Below are 17,005 nucleotides of genomic sequence, written 5' to 3'. Positions count from 1 at the left end.
GGGGTCACGGGGGGCGCTGGCGCCTATCTCAGCTACAATCGGGCGGAAGGCAGGGTACACCCTGGACAAGTCGCCACCTCATCGCAGGGCCAACACAGATAGACAACATTCACACTCACGTTCACACACTAGGGCCAATTTAGTGTTGCCAATCAACCTATCCCCAGGTGCATGTCTTTGGAAGTGGGAGGAAGCCGGAGTACCCGAAGGGAACCCACGCATTCACGGGGAGAACATGCAAACTCCACACAGAAAGATCCCGAGCCTGGATTTGAACCCAGGACTGCAGGAACTTCGTATTGTGAGGCAGACGCACTAACCCCTCTGCCACCGTGAAGCCCAATAAATAACCAAACGATGTATATTTTGTTGTTTTCTTACTGTACCGAAAAGTAACCGAACCGTGACCTCCAAACAGAGGTACGTACCGAACCGAAATTTTTGTGTACCATTACACCCCTAGTATAGCACTTGTTCAACGTGTACTGGCTAAAATATGGACTTCAGTCGAGGTTGCACTGTAGACGACCCGCCACTATTGAAGCATCCGTCACATTTTAGAGGAAAAGAGTGACCCATGACTGCTGGCTGCCAACACGTGACGGCGAAGGCTGTTTAAACATGCACGCTTGGCCGTTTGACGAGCTGTCGCCGGGCTTAAAGCACAAACGCCTGTCATCCCGAGCCCATGACTGACGTATTAAAGCGGGATACGAAATGTACAAGTAGGGCAAAACCAAGACGCTCCCCCCTTTGCAGCAAAGTGCACACTTATGAATATGCAGGCTGAATGTGCCGCACGCCGCCGCAAAAAACAGCTCTTTGAGCTGTCAAACGTAATAAATGGATGCAGCGACAAGTTGCTTGGGAGCGCGTGTGTGCGGCCTGGCTAACCTGCCCGGGTAACAAACGACATTGTGGGGGCAACACAGCGCCAGCAGGTATTACTGGCATGTCTCCGACCGAGCGCTAAGCGGCGTGCGCCTCGTCTTTCACGGGCGAGGCATAAACACGTGAGTCAGCTGATGACTAAATGATGACGGACGCTTTAATGAAGCCCCGGCGGGTCTCGGCCTTCGCCCCCGCTGACATTCCCAGACGGGGCAGACGGGGTCGTGTGTGCGAGCCACCGCTCATGTTTTGGGACCAGTGGCCGTGGTTCAAGTAAGGTCCGCTGGAGAATGAATGGAAGGTGTCCTCCATCAACAATTTGGGATCACTCCCCGACGCCGAGGAAACAAATGAAGATTGGACATTTTAGAGGAGTGGTCAACAAAGAGAGGCTGGAGTGGATTTCAGGGGCTTTGTGTTTATTAATGAGCCGCAATGTGATAACACAACTCTCATGTTGGAAGTGGGGGCAGTTTTTGTCTTTTCTGCAGGTGAGGGCCATTATTTACATTCTAGTCCTTTCCACAGGTCACTTTTACATTTTTGTCCTTTAAGCAGGTCACTGTGATCATTTTACAACCTTTTTAGTCCTTTACACAGGTCACCGAAAACATTTTTACAACCTTTTTAGTCATTTTAGCAGGTCAGTGTGATCATTTTACAACCTTTTTAGTCCGTTTACAGGTCAGAGTGATCATTTTACAACCTTTTTAGTCCTTTTAGCAGGTCAGTGTGATCATTTTACAACCTTTTTAGTCCTTTTCACAGGTCACCGAAAACATTTTTACAACCTTTTTAGTCATTTTAGCAGGTCAGAGTGATCATTTTACAACCTTTTTAGTCCTTTTAGCAGGCCAGTGTGATCATTTTACATTGTTGTCCTTTGAGCAGGTCAGAGTGATCATTTTACAAACTTTTTAGTCCTTTTAGCAGGTCAGAGTGATCATTTTACAACTTTTTTAGTCCATTTAACAGGTCAGAATGATCATTTTATGAACTTTTTAGTCCTTTTAGCTGGTCAGTGTGATCATTTTACAACCTTTTTAGTCCTTTTCACAGGTCACCCAAAACATTTTTACAACCTCTTAAATCATTTTAGCAGGTCAGTGTGATCATTTTACAACATTTTTAGTCCTTTTACCAGGTCACCGTGATCATTTTACAACCATATTAGTCGTTTTAGCAGGTCAGAGTGATCATTTTACAACCTTTTTAGTCCTTTTAGCAGATCAGTGTGATCATTTTACAACCTTTTCAGTCCTTTTAGCAGGTCAGTGTGATCATTTTACAATCTTTTTAGTCCTTTTAGCAGGTTAGAGTGATCATTTTACAACCTTTTTAGTCCGTTTAACAGGTCAGAGTGATCATTTTACAACCTTTTTATTCCTTTTAGCAGGTCAGTGTGATCATTTTACAACCTTTTTAGTCCATTTACAGGTCAGAGTGATCATTTTACAACCTTTTTAGTCCTTTTAGCAGGTCAGTGTGATCATTTTACAACCTTTTTAGTCCTTTTCACAGGTCACCGAAAACATTTTTACAACCTTTTTAGTCATTTTAGCAGGTCAGTGTGATCATTTTACAACCTTTTTAATCTTTTTCACAGCTCACCGAAAACATTTTTACAACCTCTTAAATCATTTTAGCAGGTCAGAGTGATAATTTTACAACCTTTTTAGTCCTTTTAGCAGGTCAGTGTGATCATTTTACAACCTTTTCAGTCCTTTTAGCAGGTAAGTGTGATCATTTTACAATCTTTTTAGTCCTTTTAGCAGGTCAGAGTGATCATTTTACAACCTTTTTAGTCCGTTTAACAGGTCAGTGTGATCATTTTACAACATTTTGGGTCCTTTTTACAGGTCACCGTGATCATTTTACAACCATATTAGTCGTTTTAGCAGGTCAGTGTGATCATTTTACAATCTTTTTAGTCCTTTTAGCAGGTCAGAGTGATCATTTTACAACATTTTTATTCCTTTTAACAGGTCAGTGTGATCATTTTAAACCTTATCAGTCGTTTTAGCAGGTTAGGGTAATGTTTTTACAACCTTTTAAGTCCTTTTTACAGGTCAGTGTGATCATTTTACAACCTTTGTCGTTTTAGCAGGTCATTGTGATCATTTTACAACCTTTTTAGTCATTTTAGGAGGTCAGAATGATCATTTTACAACATTTTTAGTCCTTTTAGCAGGTTAGTATGATCATTTTACAATCTTTTTAGTCCTTTTAGCTGGTCAGTGTGATCATTTTACAACCTTTTTGGTCCTTTTTACAGGTCCCTGTGATCATTTTACAACCTTTTTTAAGTCATTTTAGCAGGTCAGTGTGATCAATTTACGACCTTTTTAGTCCTTTTAGCAGCTCAGTGTGATCATTTTAAAACTTATTAGTCATTTTAGCAGGTCGGAGTAATCTTTTTACAACCTTTTAAGTCCTTTTTACAGGTCACTGTGATCATTTTACAACCTTTTTAGTCATTTTAGCAGGTCAGTGTGATCATTTTACAACCTTTTTAGTCCTTTTAACAGGTCAGTGTGATCATTTTACAACAATTTTAGTCATTTTAGCAGGTCACAGTGATGATTTTACAACTTTTTTAGTCCTTTTAGCAGGTCAGACTGATCATTTTATAACCATTTTAACCATTTTCACACGTCACTGTGATCATTTTACAACATTTTTAGTCATTTTAGCAGGTCACAGTGATGATTTTACAACCTTTTTAGTCCTTTTAGCAGGTCAATGTTTCAGTCCTGCAAGTGAGTTTTTTTTATTCTTTCCATTTTGCAAGTCACAGCGATCATTTTACAATGTTTTGAGTCTTTTTGCAGGTCAGAGTGATACTTTTATAACATTAATAGTCCTTATTGCAGGTCAGAGTGATTATTTTATAACATTTGTAGTTCTTTATAAAGGTCAGAGTGATTATTTTATAAGATCAACACTCCATTTTGCAGGTCAGAGTGATGATTTTATAATGTGTTTAGTCTTGCAAGTGAAAGTGATCATTTTAATATTTTTTCATTCAATGTTTTCAGTGTTTTTGCAGGTCCGAGTGATAATTCTATAACATTTTTAGTACTTTATCCTGGTCAGAGTTGACACGTTTCCTCATTTCTGCAGGTCACAGCAATCATTTTACAAGGTTCTCAGTCCCCTTCTGCAGGTCTGAGTGATTATTTTATAAGATCAACACTCCTTTTTGCAGGTCAGAGTGACTATTTGATAACATTTATAGTCCTTTTTGCAGGTCTGAGTGATTATTTTACAACATAGATAGTTCTTTTGTATGTCTGAGTGATTATTTTATAACATTAATAGTCCTTTTTGCAGGTCAGAGTGATTATTTTACAACATTTATAGTCCTTTTTGCAGGTCGAGGTGATTATTTTATAACATTTATAGTCCTTTTTGCAGGTCAGAGTGATTATTTTATAACATCAATAGTTCTGTTTGCAGGTCAGAGTGATTATTTCATCAAATCAATTCTCCATTTTGCAGGTCAGAGTGACTATTTGATAATATTTATAGTCCTTTTTGCAGGTCTGAGTGATTATTTTACAACATCAATAGTTCTTTTGCGGGTCTGAGTGATTATTTTATAACATTTATAGTCCTTTTTGCAGGTCAGTGTGATTATTTTATAAGATCAATACTCCTTTTTGCAGTTCAGAGTGATTATTTTATAACATCAATATTTCTTTTTGCAAGTCTGAGTCATTATTTTATAACAATAATAGTCCTTTTTGCAGGTCAGTGTGATTATTTTATAAGATCAATACTCCTTTTTGCAGGTCAGAGTCCTTATTTTATAACATAAATAGTTCTTTTTGCAAGTATGAGTCATTATTTTATAACATTTATAGTCCTTTTTGCAGTTCAGAGTGATTATTTTATAACATCAATATTTCTTTTTGCAAGTCTGAGTCATTATTTTATAACAATAATAGTCCTTTTTGCAGGTCAGTGTGATTATTTTATAAGATCAATACTCCTTTTTGCAGGTCAGAGTGATTATTTTATAACATCAATAGTTCTTTTTTGCAAGTCAGAGTCATTATTTTATAACATTTATAGTCCTTTTTGCAGGTCTGAGTGATTATTTTATACGACCAATACTCCTTTTTGCAGGTCAGAGTGATTATTTTATAACATCAATAGTTCTTTTTGCAAGTCAGAGTCATTATTTTATAACATTTATAGTCCTTTTTGCAGGTCGGAGTGATTATTTTATAACATCAATAGTTCTTTTTGCAGGTCTGAGTCATTATTATTTAAAATCAATTCTCCTTTTTGCAGGTCTGAGTGAATATTTTATAAGATCAACACTCATTTTTGTAGGTCAGAGTGACTATTTGATAATATGTATAGTCCTTTTTGCAGGTCAGAGTGATTATTTTATAACATCAATAGTTCTTTTTGCTAGTTTGAGTCATTATTTTATAACATTTATAGTCCTTTTTGCAGGTCAGTGTGATTATTTTATAAGATCAATACTCCTTTTTGCAGGTCAGAGTCCTTGTTTTATAACACAACTAGTTCATTTTGCAAGTCTGAGTCATTATTTTTTAACATTTATAGTCCTTTTTGCAGTTCAGAGTGATTATTTTATAACATCAATATTTCTTTTTGCAGGTCTGAGTCGTTATTTTGTAAAATCAATTCTCCTCTTTGCAGGTCTGAGCGAATATTTTATAAGATCAATACTCCTTTTTGCAGGTCAGAGTGACTATTTGATAACATGTATAGTCCTTTTTACAGGTCAGAGTGATTATTTTATAACATTTGTAGTCCTTTTTGCAGGTCAAAGTGATTATTTTATAACATCAATAGTTCTTTTTGCTAGTTTGAGTCATTATTTTATAACATTTATAGTCCTTTTTGCAGGTCAGTGTGATTATTTTATAACATCAATAGTTCTTTTTGCAAGTCTGAGTCATTATTTGATAACATGTATAGTCCTTTTTGCAGGTCAGAGTGATTATTTTATAACAACAATAGTTCTGTTTGCAGGTCAGAGTGATTATTTTATAACAACAATAGTTCTGTTTGCAGGTCAGAGTGATTATTTTATCAAATCGAATCTCCTTTTTGCAGGTCAGAGTGACTATTTGATAATATGTATAGTCCTTTTTGCAGGTCAGCGTGATTATTTTATAACATCAATAGTTCTTTTTGCTAGTTTGAGTCATTATTTTATAACATTTATAGTCCTTTTTGCAGGTCAGTGTGATTATTTCATAAGGTCAATAGTCCTTTTTGCAGGTCAGAGTGATTATTTTATAACATCAATAGTTCTTTTTGCAAGCCTGAGTCATTATTTGATAACATGTATAGTCCTTTTTGCAGGTCAGAGTGATTATTTTATAACATTTATAGTCCTTTTTGCAGGTCAGAGTGATTATTTTATAACAACAATAGTTCTGTTTGCAGGTCAGAGTGATTATTTTATCAAATCGAATCTCCTTTTTGCAGGTCAGAGTGACAATTTGATAATATGTATAGTCCTTTTTGCAGGTCAGCGTGATTATTTTATAACATCAATAGTTCTTTTTGCTAGTTTGAGTCATTATTTGATAACATGTATAGTCCTTTTTGCAGGTCAGAGTGATTATTTTATAACATTTATAGTCCTTTTTGCAGGTCAGAGTGATTATTTTATAACAACAATAGTTCTGTTTGCAGGTCAGAGTGATTATTTTATCAAATCGAATCTCCTTTTTGCAGGTCAGAGTGACTATTTGACAACATTTATAGTCCTTTTTGCAAGTCAGGGTGATTATTTTATAACATCAATAGTTCTTTTTGCAAGTCTGAGTCATTATTTATAACATTTATAGTCATTTTTGCAAGTTTGAGTCCTTATTTTATAACATCAATAGTTCTTTTTGCAGGTCTGAGTCATTATTTTATCAAATCAATTTTCCTTTTTGCAGGTCGGAGTGTTTTTTTTATAAGATCAACACTCCTTTTGCAGGTCTGAGTCATTATTTTATCAAATCAATTCTCCTTTTTGCAGGTCGGAGTGTTTTTTTTATAAGATCAACACTCCTTTTGCAGGTCTGAGTCATTATTTTATCAAATCAATTCTCCTTTTTGCAGGTCGGAGTGATTTTTCATAAGATCAACACTCCTTTTTGCAGGTCAGAGTCATTATTTAATAATATTTATGGTCCTTCTTGCAGGTCTGAGTGATTATTTTATAACATCAATAGTTGTTTTGCAGGTCTGAGTGATTATTTTATAACATTAATAGTCCCTTTTGCAGGTCAGAGTGATTATTTTATAACATTAATAGTCCTTTTTGCAGGTCAGAGTGATTATTTTATAACAACAATAGTTCTGTTTGCAGGTCAGAGTGATTATTTTATCAAATCGAATCTCCTTTTTGCAGGTCAGAGTGACTATTTGACAACATTTATAGTCCTTTTTGCAAGTCAGGGTGATTATTTTATAACATCAATAGTTCTTTTTGCAAGTCTGAGTAATTATTTATAACATTTATAGTCATTTTTGCAAGTTTGAGTCCTTATTTTATAACATCAATAGTTCTTTTTGCAGGTCTGAGTCATTATTTTATCAAATCAATTTTCCTTTTTGCAGGTCGGAGTGTTTTTTTTATAAGATCAACACTCCTTTTGCAGGTCTGAGTCATTATTTTATCAAATCAATTCTCCTTTTTGCAGGTCGGAGTGTTTTTTTTATAAGATCAACACTCCTTTTGCAGGTCTGAGTCATTATTTTATCAAATCAACACTCCTTTTTGCAGGTCAGAGTGACTATTTAATAATATTTATGGTCCTTCTTGCAGGTCTGAGTGATTATTTTATAACATCAATAGTTGTTTTGCAGGTCTGAGTGATTATTTTATAACATTAATAGTCCTTTTTGCAGGTCAGAGTGATTATTTTATAACATTAATAGTCCTTTTTGCAGGTCAGAGTGATTATTTTATAACATTTATAGTCCTTTTTGCAGGTCATAGTGATAATTTTATAATGTGTTTAGTCCTGCAAGTGAAAGTGATCATTTTAATATGTTTTTATTCATGTTTTCAGTGTTTTTGCAGGCCCGAGTGATAATTCTATAACATTTGTAGTACTTTATGCTGGTCAGAGTTGACACTTTTCCTCATTTCTGCAGGTCACAGCAATCATTTTACAAGGTTCTCAGTCCCCTTCTGCAGGTCAGATTGATCATTTGACATTTTTTAGTACTTTCTGCAGGTCAGGTTGTTGTTTTACAATGTTTTCAGACCTTGCAGAAAAAAAACGATCACATTTACAAACCTTTACAGCCGTTTTCTATTCATACGGTGGTGCAAAAGTGCCATCTTTTCCATATAATGCATCTAATCAAGCCCGCGCGCGTCACACTATGCACGTGTAGAGATGTACCAAATCCTCACACAATTAACTTTCTTTCATTTCGAATGGTGCCCCGCGTCTCGGCGCAAACAATCATTTTTCCATCTAAATCATTTTCAGCCACAGCGGGTCGCCGCATCATTTCAACACTGAACCGAAAAAAATAAAAATAAATAAAAATATGTGCTCCCTGCACAGCAGCAAATGAAAGATAGATGAAGATAATTGGAGCGTTTGGCGACGCCACGCAGAGATGAAATGAGATGTCGGAGCTAAGTTGCTGTTGGACCTTGCTCTAATTGTTGGCACGTGATCATTACTTTTGGTGTGTGTCCTGCACAGAGGAGCAGACGCACACTGCACGCTGAGAGGTGGCTACGTTAACTACTACACTGCCTGGTGACTTGTTGACTGCTCAAATAGCGCTAATGAGCTGCTTTCACAGCTTGGAACGGGCTCGGATGTATCCCAACTCGGTGGTGTCAGTGGCAAAATGGGACTGAAGTGACATCAGTGGCAAAAAGGGACTAAATTGTAAGGATAGAATGTGTCATTTTATAATTTTAGGAGGGGTGTGACCTCCCGGATCGTTTTATTCCAAGGCTGTCTTAAAGTCCTACTGAAACCCATAATTACACAGTATTCTGGACATCTGTGTTGCTGAATCTTTTGCAGTTTGTTCAATTAATAATGGAGACGTCAAAGAAGAAAGACGTAGGTGGGAAGCGGTGTATTGCGGCCGGCTTTAACAACACAAACACCGCCGGTGTTTCCTTGTTTACATTCCCGAAAGATGACGGTGAAGCTTTACTATTGAACAGAGCGGTCAAGCCAACATGGTTGCCTACCACAGGTCAACCGGCAGGTTTCGGTGAGAAAATGGTGGTAATAAGTCGGCTCTTACTGTAGACATGAGCAGAGAGCTTGCGTCGTTCTTCCTGCACCTGTCAAAGACGCAGCTGCGGACTCTCTTGCCTCCTCCCACCGGCCGCCCCCAAAGTATCATGCTAAAACATCGCGGTATGATGACATTTTGATCCAGCACCGTTCACAGCTATAAGTCGTCTCTTTTCATCGCATAATTCCACAGTATTATGGTAATCTGTGTTGCTGAATCTTTTGCAATTTGTTCAATTAATAATGGAGACGTCAAAGAAGAACGCTGTAGGTTTAGCAACACAAACACAGCCGGTGTTTCCTTGTTTACATTCCCGAAAGATGACGGTGAAGCTTTACTATGGAACAGAGCGGTCAAGCCAACATGGTTCCCTACCACATGTCAACCGGCAGGTTTCGGTGAGGAAATTGTGGTAATAAGTCGGCTCTTACCGTAGACACGAACGGACAGCTCGGGTCGTTCCTCGTGCACCTGTCAAAGAGTTTATTCAAAAATCATGATTTGGAATGTCAAAATCATGATTTTTGAATGATTTTATGTCATCGTGGCTTGTGCAGCCCTTTGAGACACTTGTGATTTAGGGCTATATAAATAAACATTTATTGAATAAACATTGAATCGAAAATTGTTTTGAATCAAAAATTGATTCTGAATCGAATCGTTGGCCCCAGGAATCGTGTTAGCATATTCAAAAATGCTAGCTTGCTTACATGACGATAGCACATGCATGAACACCAACCAAACATGCATGAAAACACTCCCACAGACATCACAAAAATTGTTTTAGTTATATTGTAAAACTTACAAATGTTGCTTAGAGTGACAAATTAACAATCGATACGAGTAGAAACGCTATGGACAAACAGCAAATGAAATGGTTGATTGATTGATTGATTGATTGATACTTTTATTAGTAGTTTGCACAGTACAGTACATATTCCGTACAATTGACCACTAAATGGTAACACCCGAATAAGTTTTTCAACTTGTTTAAGTCGGGGTCCACGTTAATCAATTCATGGCACTTGTACTTCCGGTTTAAAGCACTCAACGGAAAGAAATACTGTCGACGTTCGCCCCGTAGCACCTGCAGTGAGTGAACTGGTCCAAAAGATGGCGTCCCAGCACAAACAATTACACACCTTTTCAGTGTCTCTGCTTGAACACAAAACATAATTGCCCTGAACGGGAAAAAAAATAATAATAATTAACCGCGCCCATTTATAAGCCGCAGGATTCAAAGTGTAGGTTAAAAGTCCGGAATTTAGGGTGATATGTTTGTTTGAGAGTGCATAAACACCAAGCAGGGTGCACTCATTTTGTTGTTCTTCTTCCAGCAGAACTGTTCCGTTCTGCCCCAAAAAAGGGAAAATATTTCCGTAACATTATGAAAGGATTCTGCAGGGTCGATCGAGACCAGAGCCTGGACTCACCGTGGTTGTTTTGACTCGCCCTCCGGGCTGCGTACAAGTCCAGCCGGATTTATTGACTAGCAGGTCGCAGCCTTCATCCTCCAAACACGGCACCATCTCGCACCACTGCTTTTTCCGAACGATGCCAGCTGCAGAGGAGACGGAGAGAACGATTAGAGGCGACGGCGCACACACAGAGGCGGACAAAAAAAAAAAGCACCGGGACGGATGTAAAGACTGGGAGGAATATTTGAAACATTTAAAAGTGTGAGGGAAAACTCTAATCCCGCTACACAACCAATGTTGCCTATAGCGGCAAAAAGCAATCTGCTAAATCAGCGATATTGCCGCTGATGACTTCCATGTCCAAAAACAAAGTGCAGCTCGGAAGTGCACCGGCATCATGCAGCTACAACAGAAAAACAACGATCAGCACAGGCGGGTTTATAAAGACGCCCGTTTGGCAACCTGGAACGAATATGCTCAGCTTGCCAATCAGGGACAGGTGTGTACGACAGCGCTGGGGTGAGGCTAACAGGAAGTAGCGCTGAAAACGAGAGCGCTGGAAAGGAAACAAAACCAAACACAGTGAAGAAAATAAACAAAATCCAAACCACCATTTGGACTCTATTTTTACTGTCCGTAATATTTCCTGTCCAGCGCTCTTATTTTTGTTTTCCACTTCCTGTTTGCCTGAGCACTGACTTCCTCACTTGCCACTGATTGGCACAGTCACTTAAAAATACACATCTATAACTTCCAGTTGGGAGTGGAAATCTTATGAACATTTCTACTGACATGATATGAATATTATTATTTATTTTATAACAAAATTTTGGCAAAAAATGCCTTTTTTGCCTCTTTGAACTGATATTTGAACCCCTTAAAATGCTTCAAAGTCCAAGTTAAAGCTATGCTACGCCAAGCGAAAGCCATTTATCAACAACATCCAGAAACTCCAATCTGTAATTTGACCCCCTTAACATGCTTCAAAACTCACCAAATTTTACACACACATCAGGAATGGTGAAAATTGCCATCCAATAAAAAACAAACCCCAACAATGAAAATTGGGTTCTAGCGCCCCCTAAGAAAAAAAACTGACAAAACTGCTTGTAAATTCTGTTAGGAATGTCGTAGAGTGACGAAACAAAAACTTCTATGTAGGTCTGACTAAGATCGGGACTCGGGACACGGCGGCAGCGGCCAAAGGCGGACCCGACCAACGTTGCTTGTTTATTTTATGGTTTGTAAATAAACATCGGCAAACATGACGTCGTTTCCCTTTTTACAGTGTGTGGTTTGAGTGCCGTCATGTGACTGCCAGGCTCCGTTCTGATTGGTGCAATGGAGTCAAACGTCACGAGAGCTTACCACATTTTGGATTGGTGACACTGGGTCATGTGATCCTGCTCTCTGACAAGCCACTGAATACATTTTTGCAAGCAGTATTTAATACAAACCCCGTTTCCCTACGAGTCGGGAATTTATGTTGGATGTAAATATAAACGGAATACAATGATTTGCAAATCCTTTTCAACCCGTATTCAGTTAAATATGCTACAAAGACAACATAGGTGATGTTCAAACTGATAAACATTTTTTTTGCAAATAATCATTAACTTTCGAATTTGATGCCAGCAACATGTGACAAAGAAGTTGGGAAAAGTGGCAATAGATACTGATAAAGTTGAGAAATACTCATCAAACACTTATTTGGAACATCCCACAGTTGTGCAGGCTAATTGGGAACAGGTGGGTGCCATGATTGGGTATAAAAAAAGCACTGTGTCAAAAACAGACATCAATCATCAATCTCTAAAGGATATCACCACATGGGCTCGGGAACACTTCAGAAAACCACTGTCACTAAATACAGTTCGTCGCTCCATCTCTAAGTGCAAGTTAAAGCACTACTATGCAAAGCGAAAGCCATTTATCAACAACATCCAGAAACGCTGCCGGCTTCTCTGGGCCTGAGATCGTCTAAGATGGACTGATGCAAAGTTGAAAAGTGTTCCGTGGTCTGACGAGTCCACATTTCAAATTGTTTTTGGAAATATTCGACAGCGTGTCATTCGGACCAAAGGGGAAGCGAACCATCCAGACTGTTATCGACGCAAAGTTCAAAAGCCAGCATCTGTGATGGTATGGGGGTGCGTTAGTGCCCAAGGCATGGGTAACTTACACATCTGTGAAGGCACCATTAATGCTGAAAGGTACATACAGGCTTTGGAACAACATATGCTGCCATCTAAGCGCCGTCTTTTTCATGGACGCCCCTGCTTATTTCAGCAAGACAATGCCAAGCCACATTCAGCACGTGTTACAACAGCGTGGATTCGTAACAATATCCTGAAACGCCGCCGAGCTCACCTAAGATGGACTGATGCAAAGTGAAAAGGTGTTCTGTGGTCTGACGAGTCCACATTTTGAATTATATTTGGAAACAGAGGACGTCGTGTCCTCCAGATTAAAGAGGAAAATAACCACTTGGTATGTTATAGTCGCAAAGTGGAAAAGCCAGCATCTGTGATGGTATGGGGGTGTATTAGTGCCCAAGGCATGGGTAACTTACACATCTGTGAAGGCACCATTAATGCTGAAAGGTACATACAGGTTTCGGAGCAACATACGTTATCATGGACGCCCCTGCTTATTTCAGCAAGACAAGTGTTACAACAGCGTGGCTTCGTAGTAAAAGAGTGCTGGTACTTTCCTGGCCTGCCTGCAGTCCACACCCTTCTCCCATTGAAAATGTGTTGCGCATTATGAAGCGTAAAATACGACAGCGGAGACCCCGGACTGTTGAACGACTGAAGCTCTACATAAAAAAATGTTTAAAGCAGCCAATATTTTCCCGTGCTTGTATCTTATGTCCGCAAGTAAACTCTGTGCTTTACCTTGAAGGGATGGAATGTGGGAGTACAGCATATTTATCAGTATTAGAACAAAGAGGCTGTATTCTTTTCAGGGCAGGGTGGGGGCTGTTTTGGTATTCAATAAGTTGTCTCTTCCCGTTTGATTTTCAGTCCTCTTCTAAATGCTGGTATTAGCGCACCATAGGACTGGTCTCCTAAAGCTTTAGTAAAACTTGATTATTGTCAAGTTGAGTTTGTGACAAACCCCAAGATGCAGAGAAGGCGGCAGGCACTGTGCAGGTAAACATGATTTAATTTAACACTAAAACAAGAACAAACGAACAAAAGGCGCGCCCACGGCGGAGAACAAAAACTAGCTTAAAGGCTAACTGTGGACTAGAAACAAAAACACTTACTGTGACACGGAGGAACTATGACATGAGCAGAGTGAACAGAAGTAGACACAGCGACAACGAGAAGTATTAATGCAGGGGTAGGGAACCTATGGCTCTAGAGCCAGATGTGGCTCTTTTGATGACTGCATCTGGCTCTCAGATAAATCTTAGCTGACATTGCTTAACGCGATAGTTATGAATAATTTCGCTGGTAATCACAGTGCTAAAAATAACGTGCAAAATATAAAACATTCTCATGTATTTATATCCATCCATCCGTTTTCTACCGCACCTGTTCAAGAAATCGCATTAATGGTAAGAAGTATTTTATGTCACGATGGGGGGGTGGGGGGGGTTGCAGCTTGCTGCGGGGTCGTTCTCCCAGGAAGGCAGACGGACTACTCGGGACATGGCATTTAGGTAAAAACATGATTTAATTTGAACTAAAAAAATATACAAACAAAAATCGCTCACAGCGGAGGCACAACTTGGGCTAAGGAACAAAGCTAACGCATAAACAGACCAAGAACATAAATCAAACAAAACTTACTTGGCATGGCATGAAGCACGAAACTATGGCAAGGCATGAAACAAGTCAGCACAGGGCGACTGACTGGCAAAGACGAGCTTAAATACTGCCTCTGATTAGTGCTCGGGAAGCAGGTGAGCGGGCATTTTGTCCACCAGAGACAGGTGGACAAAATGAGTAACCAAGGAAACCAGACAAGGGAGTGGAAAAAAACAGGAACTTAAAGAGTCCAAAGGACAAACAGCACATGGCCAAACAAAAACATGATCAACAGACATGACATTTTATTTACTATTGGTTAGCTTCAGAATAACAATGTTATTAAAAAAGAATAAGAGACTTATTACACTCAAAAAATGTTGGTCTTACTTAAAAATGCACACTTTTAGTTGTATTCAGTGTTAAAAAATATGATATGGCTCTCACGGAAATACATTTTGAAATATTTGGCTTTCATGGCTCCATCCATCCATCCATCCATCTTCTTCCGCTTATCCGAGGTCGGGTCGCGGGGGCAGCAGCCTAAGCAGGGAAGCCCAGACTTCCCTTTCCCCAGCCACTTCGTCTAGCTCTTCCCGGGGGATCCTGAGGCGTTCCCAGGCCAGTCGGGAGACATAGTCTTCCAAACGTGTCCTGGGTCTTCCCTGTGGCCTCATACCGGTTGGACGTGCCCTAAACACCTCCCTAGGGAGGCGTTCGGGTGGCATCCTGACCAGATGCCCGAACCACCTCATCTGGCTCCTCTCGATGTGGAGGAGCAGCGGCTTTACTTTGAGTTCCTCCCGGATGGCAGAGCTTCTCACCCTATCTCTAAGGGAGAGCCCCGCCACCCGGCGGAGGAAACTCATTTCGGCCGCTTGTACCCGTGATCTTATCCTTTCGGTCATGACCCAAAGCTCATGACCATAGGTGAGGATGGGAACGTAGATCGACCGGTAAATTGAGAGCTTTGCCTTCCGGCTCAGCTCCTTCTTCACCACAACGGATCGGTACAACGTCCGCATTACTGAAGACGCCGCACCGATCCGCCTGTCGATCTCACGATCCACTCTTCCCTCACTCGTGAACAAGACTCCTAGGTACTTGAAGTCCTCCACTTGGGGCAGGGTCTCCTCCCCAACCCGGAGATGGCATTCCCCCCTTTTCCGGGTGAGAAAAATGGACTCGGACTTGGAGGTGGCTCTCTCAGCCAAAAAGGTTCCTGACCCCTGTATTAATGACATTGACAGGTAGTGGTGACAATAGTTCAGCACTGACTGGAGGGGGAAGGCAGCTTTAAATAGTACCTGGCTGATTGACACCAGGTGTGGCCAGGTGCCAATCAGCCACAGCTGGGGAGACACAGCACTCAGGGAGACAAACAGGAAACGGACAAAATAAGAGCGCTGACAGGAAACAAAGACAAACGCAAAGGAAAAACTAAAATATGGCCAAACAATTATATTCCTATTCTGTCTTGATGGTCCTTCTTACTCTGCATATATGTCATCTGAAAGACTTTGGGATTGACCAGTGACTTGTATTCCCTGAGAGGAAGACTGGTCAGACGCAACAGTCTTCAGGTCAAAAAAAAAATCCCTAATTATTGAAATAATAAAGACAAAAAAGAGGCAATAATAATGTTGATGAAATGATATTCTGCATGACTGCAACGATAAAAAAAATAGGACTCCTATGTTTGGACGTAATGTCGTGCATTAATTAACACACACACGGTACGTCCTATGTGGTAAACAGCAGGCGGACACATTTGCTTGCATATCTATAAATTGTGCAGCGGGGGCACCTTGAGCGTGTCATACATGTAGATCAGGGGTGCCCATTACGTCGATCGCGGGCTACCAGTCGACCGCGGGGGGTGTGTCAGTCGATCTCCAGCCAGGCTTTTAAAAAAAATAGACCTAAAAATTAGTGATCATCAATCTTCACCAAGACGTCACTTAAATGACATTCACGGTACCGGAGGGTCTTGTGAGATGACGCTGGCTGCTGCAAGATCATTATTATTAAAATATGACCGAGAGGAAGGCGGGAAACACTTTTTATTCCAACAGACTCTCGCGCCGTACCTTCCGTCAAAACTCTAAAGGCCGACTGCACATTTCCTATCTTCACAATAAAAGCCCTGCTTCATGCTGCCTGCGCTAACTAAATACAGAGTCTCGGAAAACTGGCGTGCACAAGCGATCCCTCAGAAAGCTGGCGTGCACATCACTTGTGCACGCCAGCGTTCCGAGACTCTTATTTTGTTAGCGCAGGCAGCATGAAGCAGGGCTTTTATTGTGAAGATAGGAAATGTGCAGTCGGCCTTTAGAGTTTTGACGGAAGGGACGGCGCGAAAGTCTGTTGAAATAAAAAGTGTTTCTCGCCTTCCTCTCTGTCATTTTTTCATAATAATGAACTGGCAGCAGCCAGCGTCATCTCACAAGACCCTCGGGTGCCGTGAATGTCAATCAAGCAAGCTACGGAATTTGCCGCCAATGTTTTTCTTGTAAAGTGTATGGAAGCTGGAGGAATTAGATGCCAAAAACCAACCACTTTCATGTGGTATTGTACAGAAAGGACAACTTTTTTTTCTCCTCCATTTGAAAATGTGGGCGTTATCATCATTACTGTCTGATTCCAATCAATGCAAGTCATCAGAATCAGGTA

General features: G+C 40.0%; 1 protein-coding gene across 4 annotated transcripts in view; it reads right to left on the bottom strand.

Moving 5' to 3' along the window:
- The window catches only part of tafa5a (TAFA chemokine like family member 5a), an 816,691-nt gene that overhangs the window by 46,863 nt on the left and 752,823 nt on the right, over positions 1-17,005 (bottom strand). For all 4 annotated transcript variants that reach the window (XM_061914483.1, XM_061914482.1, XM_061914484.1 and 1 more), the window contains one exon: positions 10,590-10,717. In XM_061914483.1, coding sequence (XP_061770467.1) covers positions 10,590-10,717 — 128 coding nt within the window. The remainder of the gene's footprint in view (positions 1-10,589; positions 10,718-17,005) is intronic.

This window comes from Nerophis ophidion, linkage group LG10 (genome assembly GCF_033978795.1).
Source record: "Nerophis ophidion isolate RoL-2023_Sa linkage group LG10, RoL_Noph_v1.0, whole genome shotgun sequence".
NCBI classification, from domain to species: Eukaryota; Metazoa; Chordata; class Actinopteri; order Syngnathiformes; family Syngnathidae; genus Nerophis; species Nerophis ophidion.
Note: the sequence above shows the minus strand (reverse complement) of the source record. Positions and strands in the feature narration are given on the sequence as shown.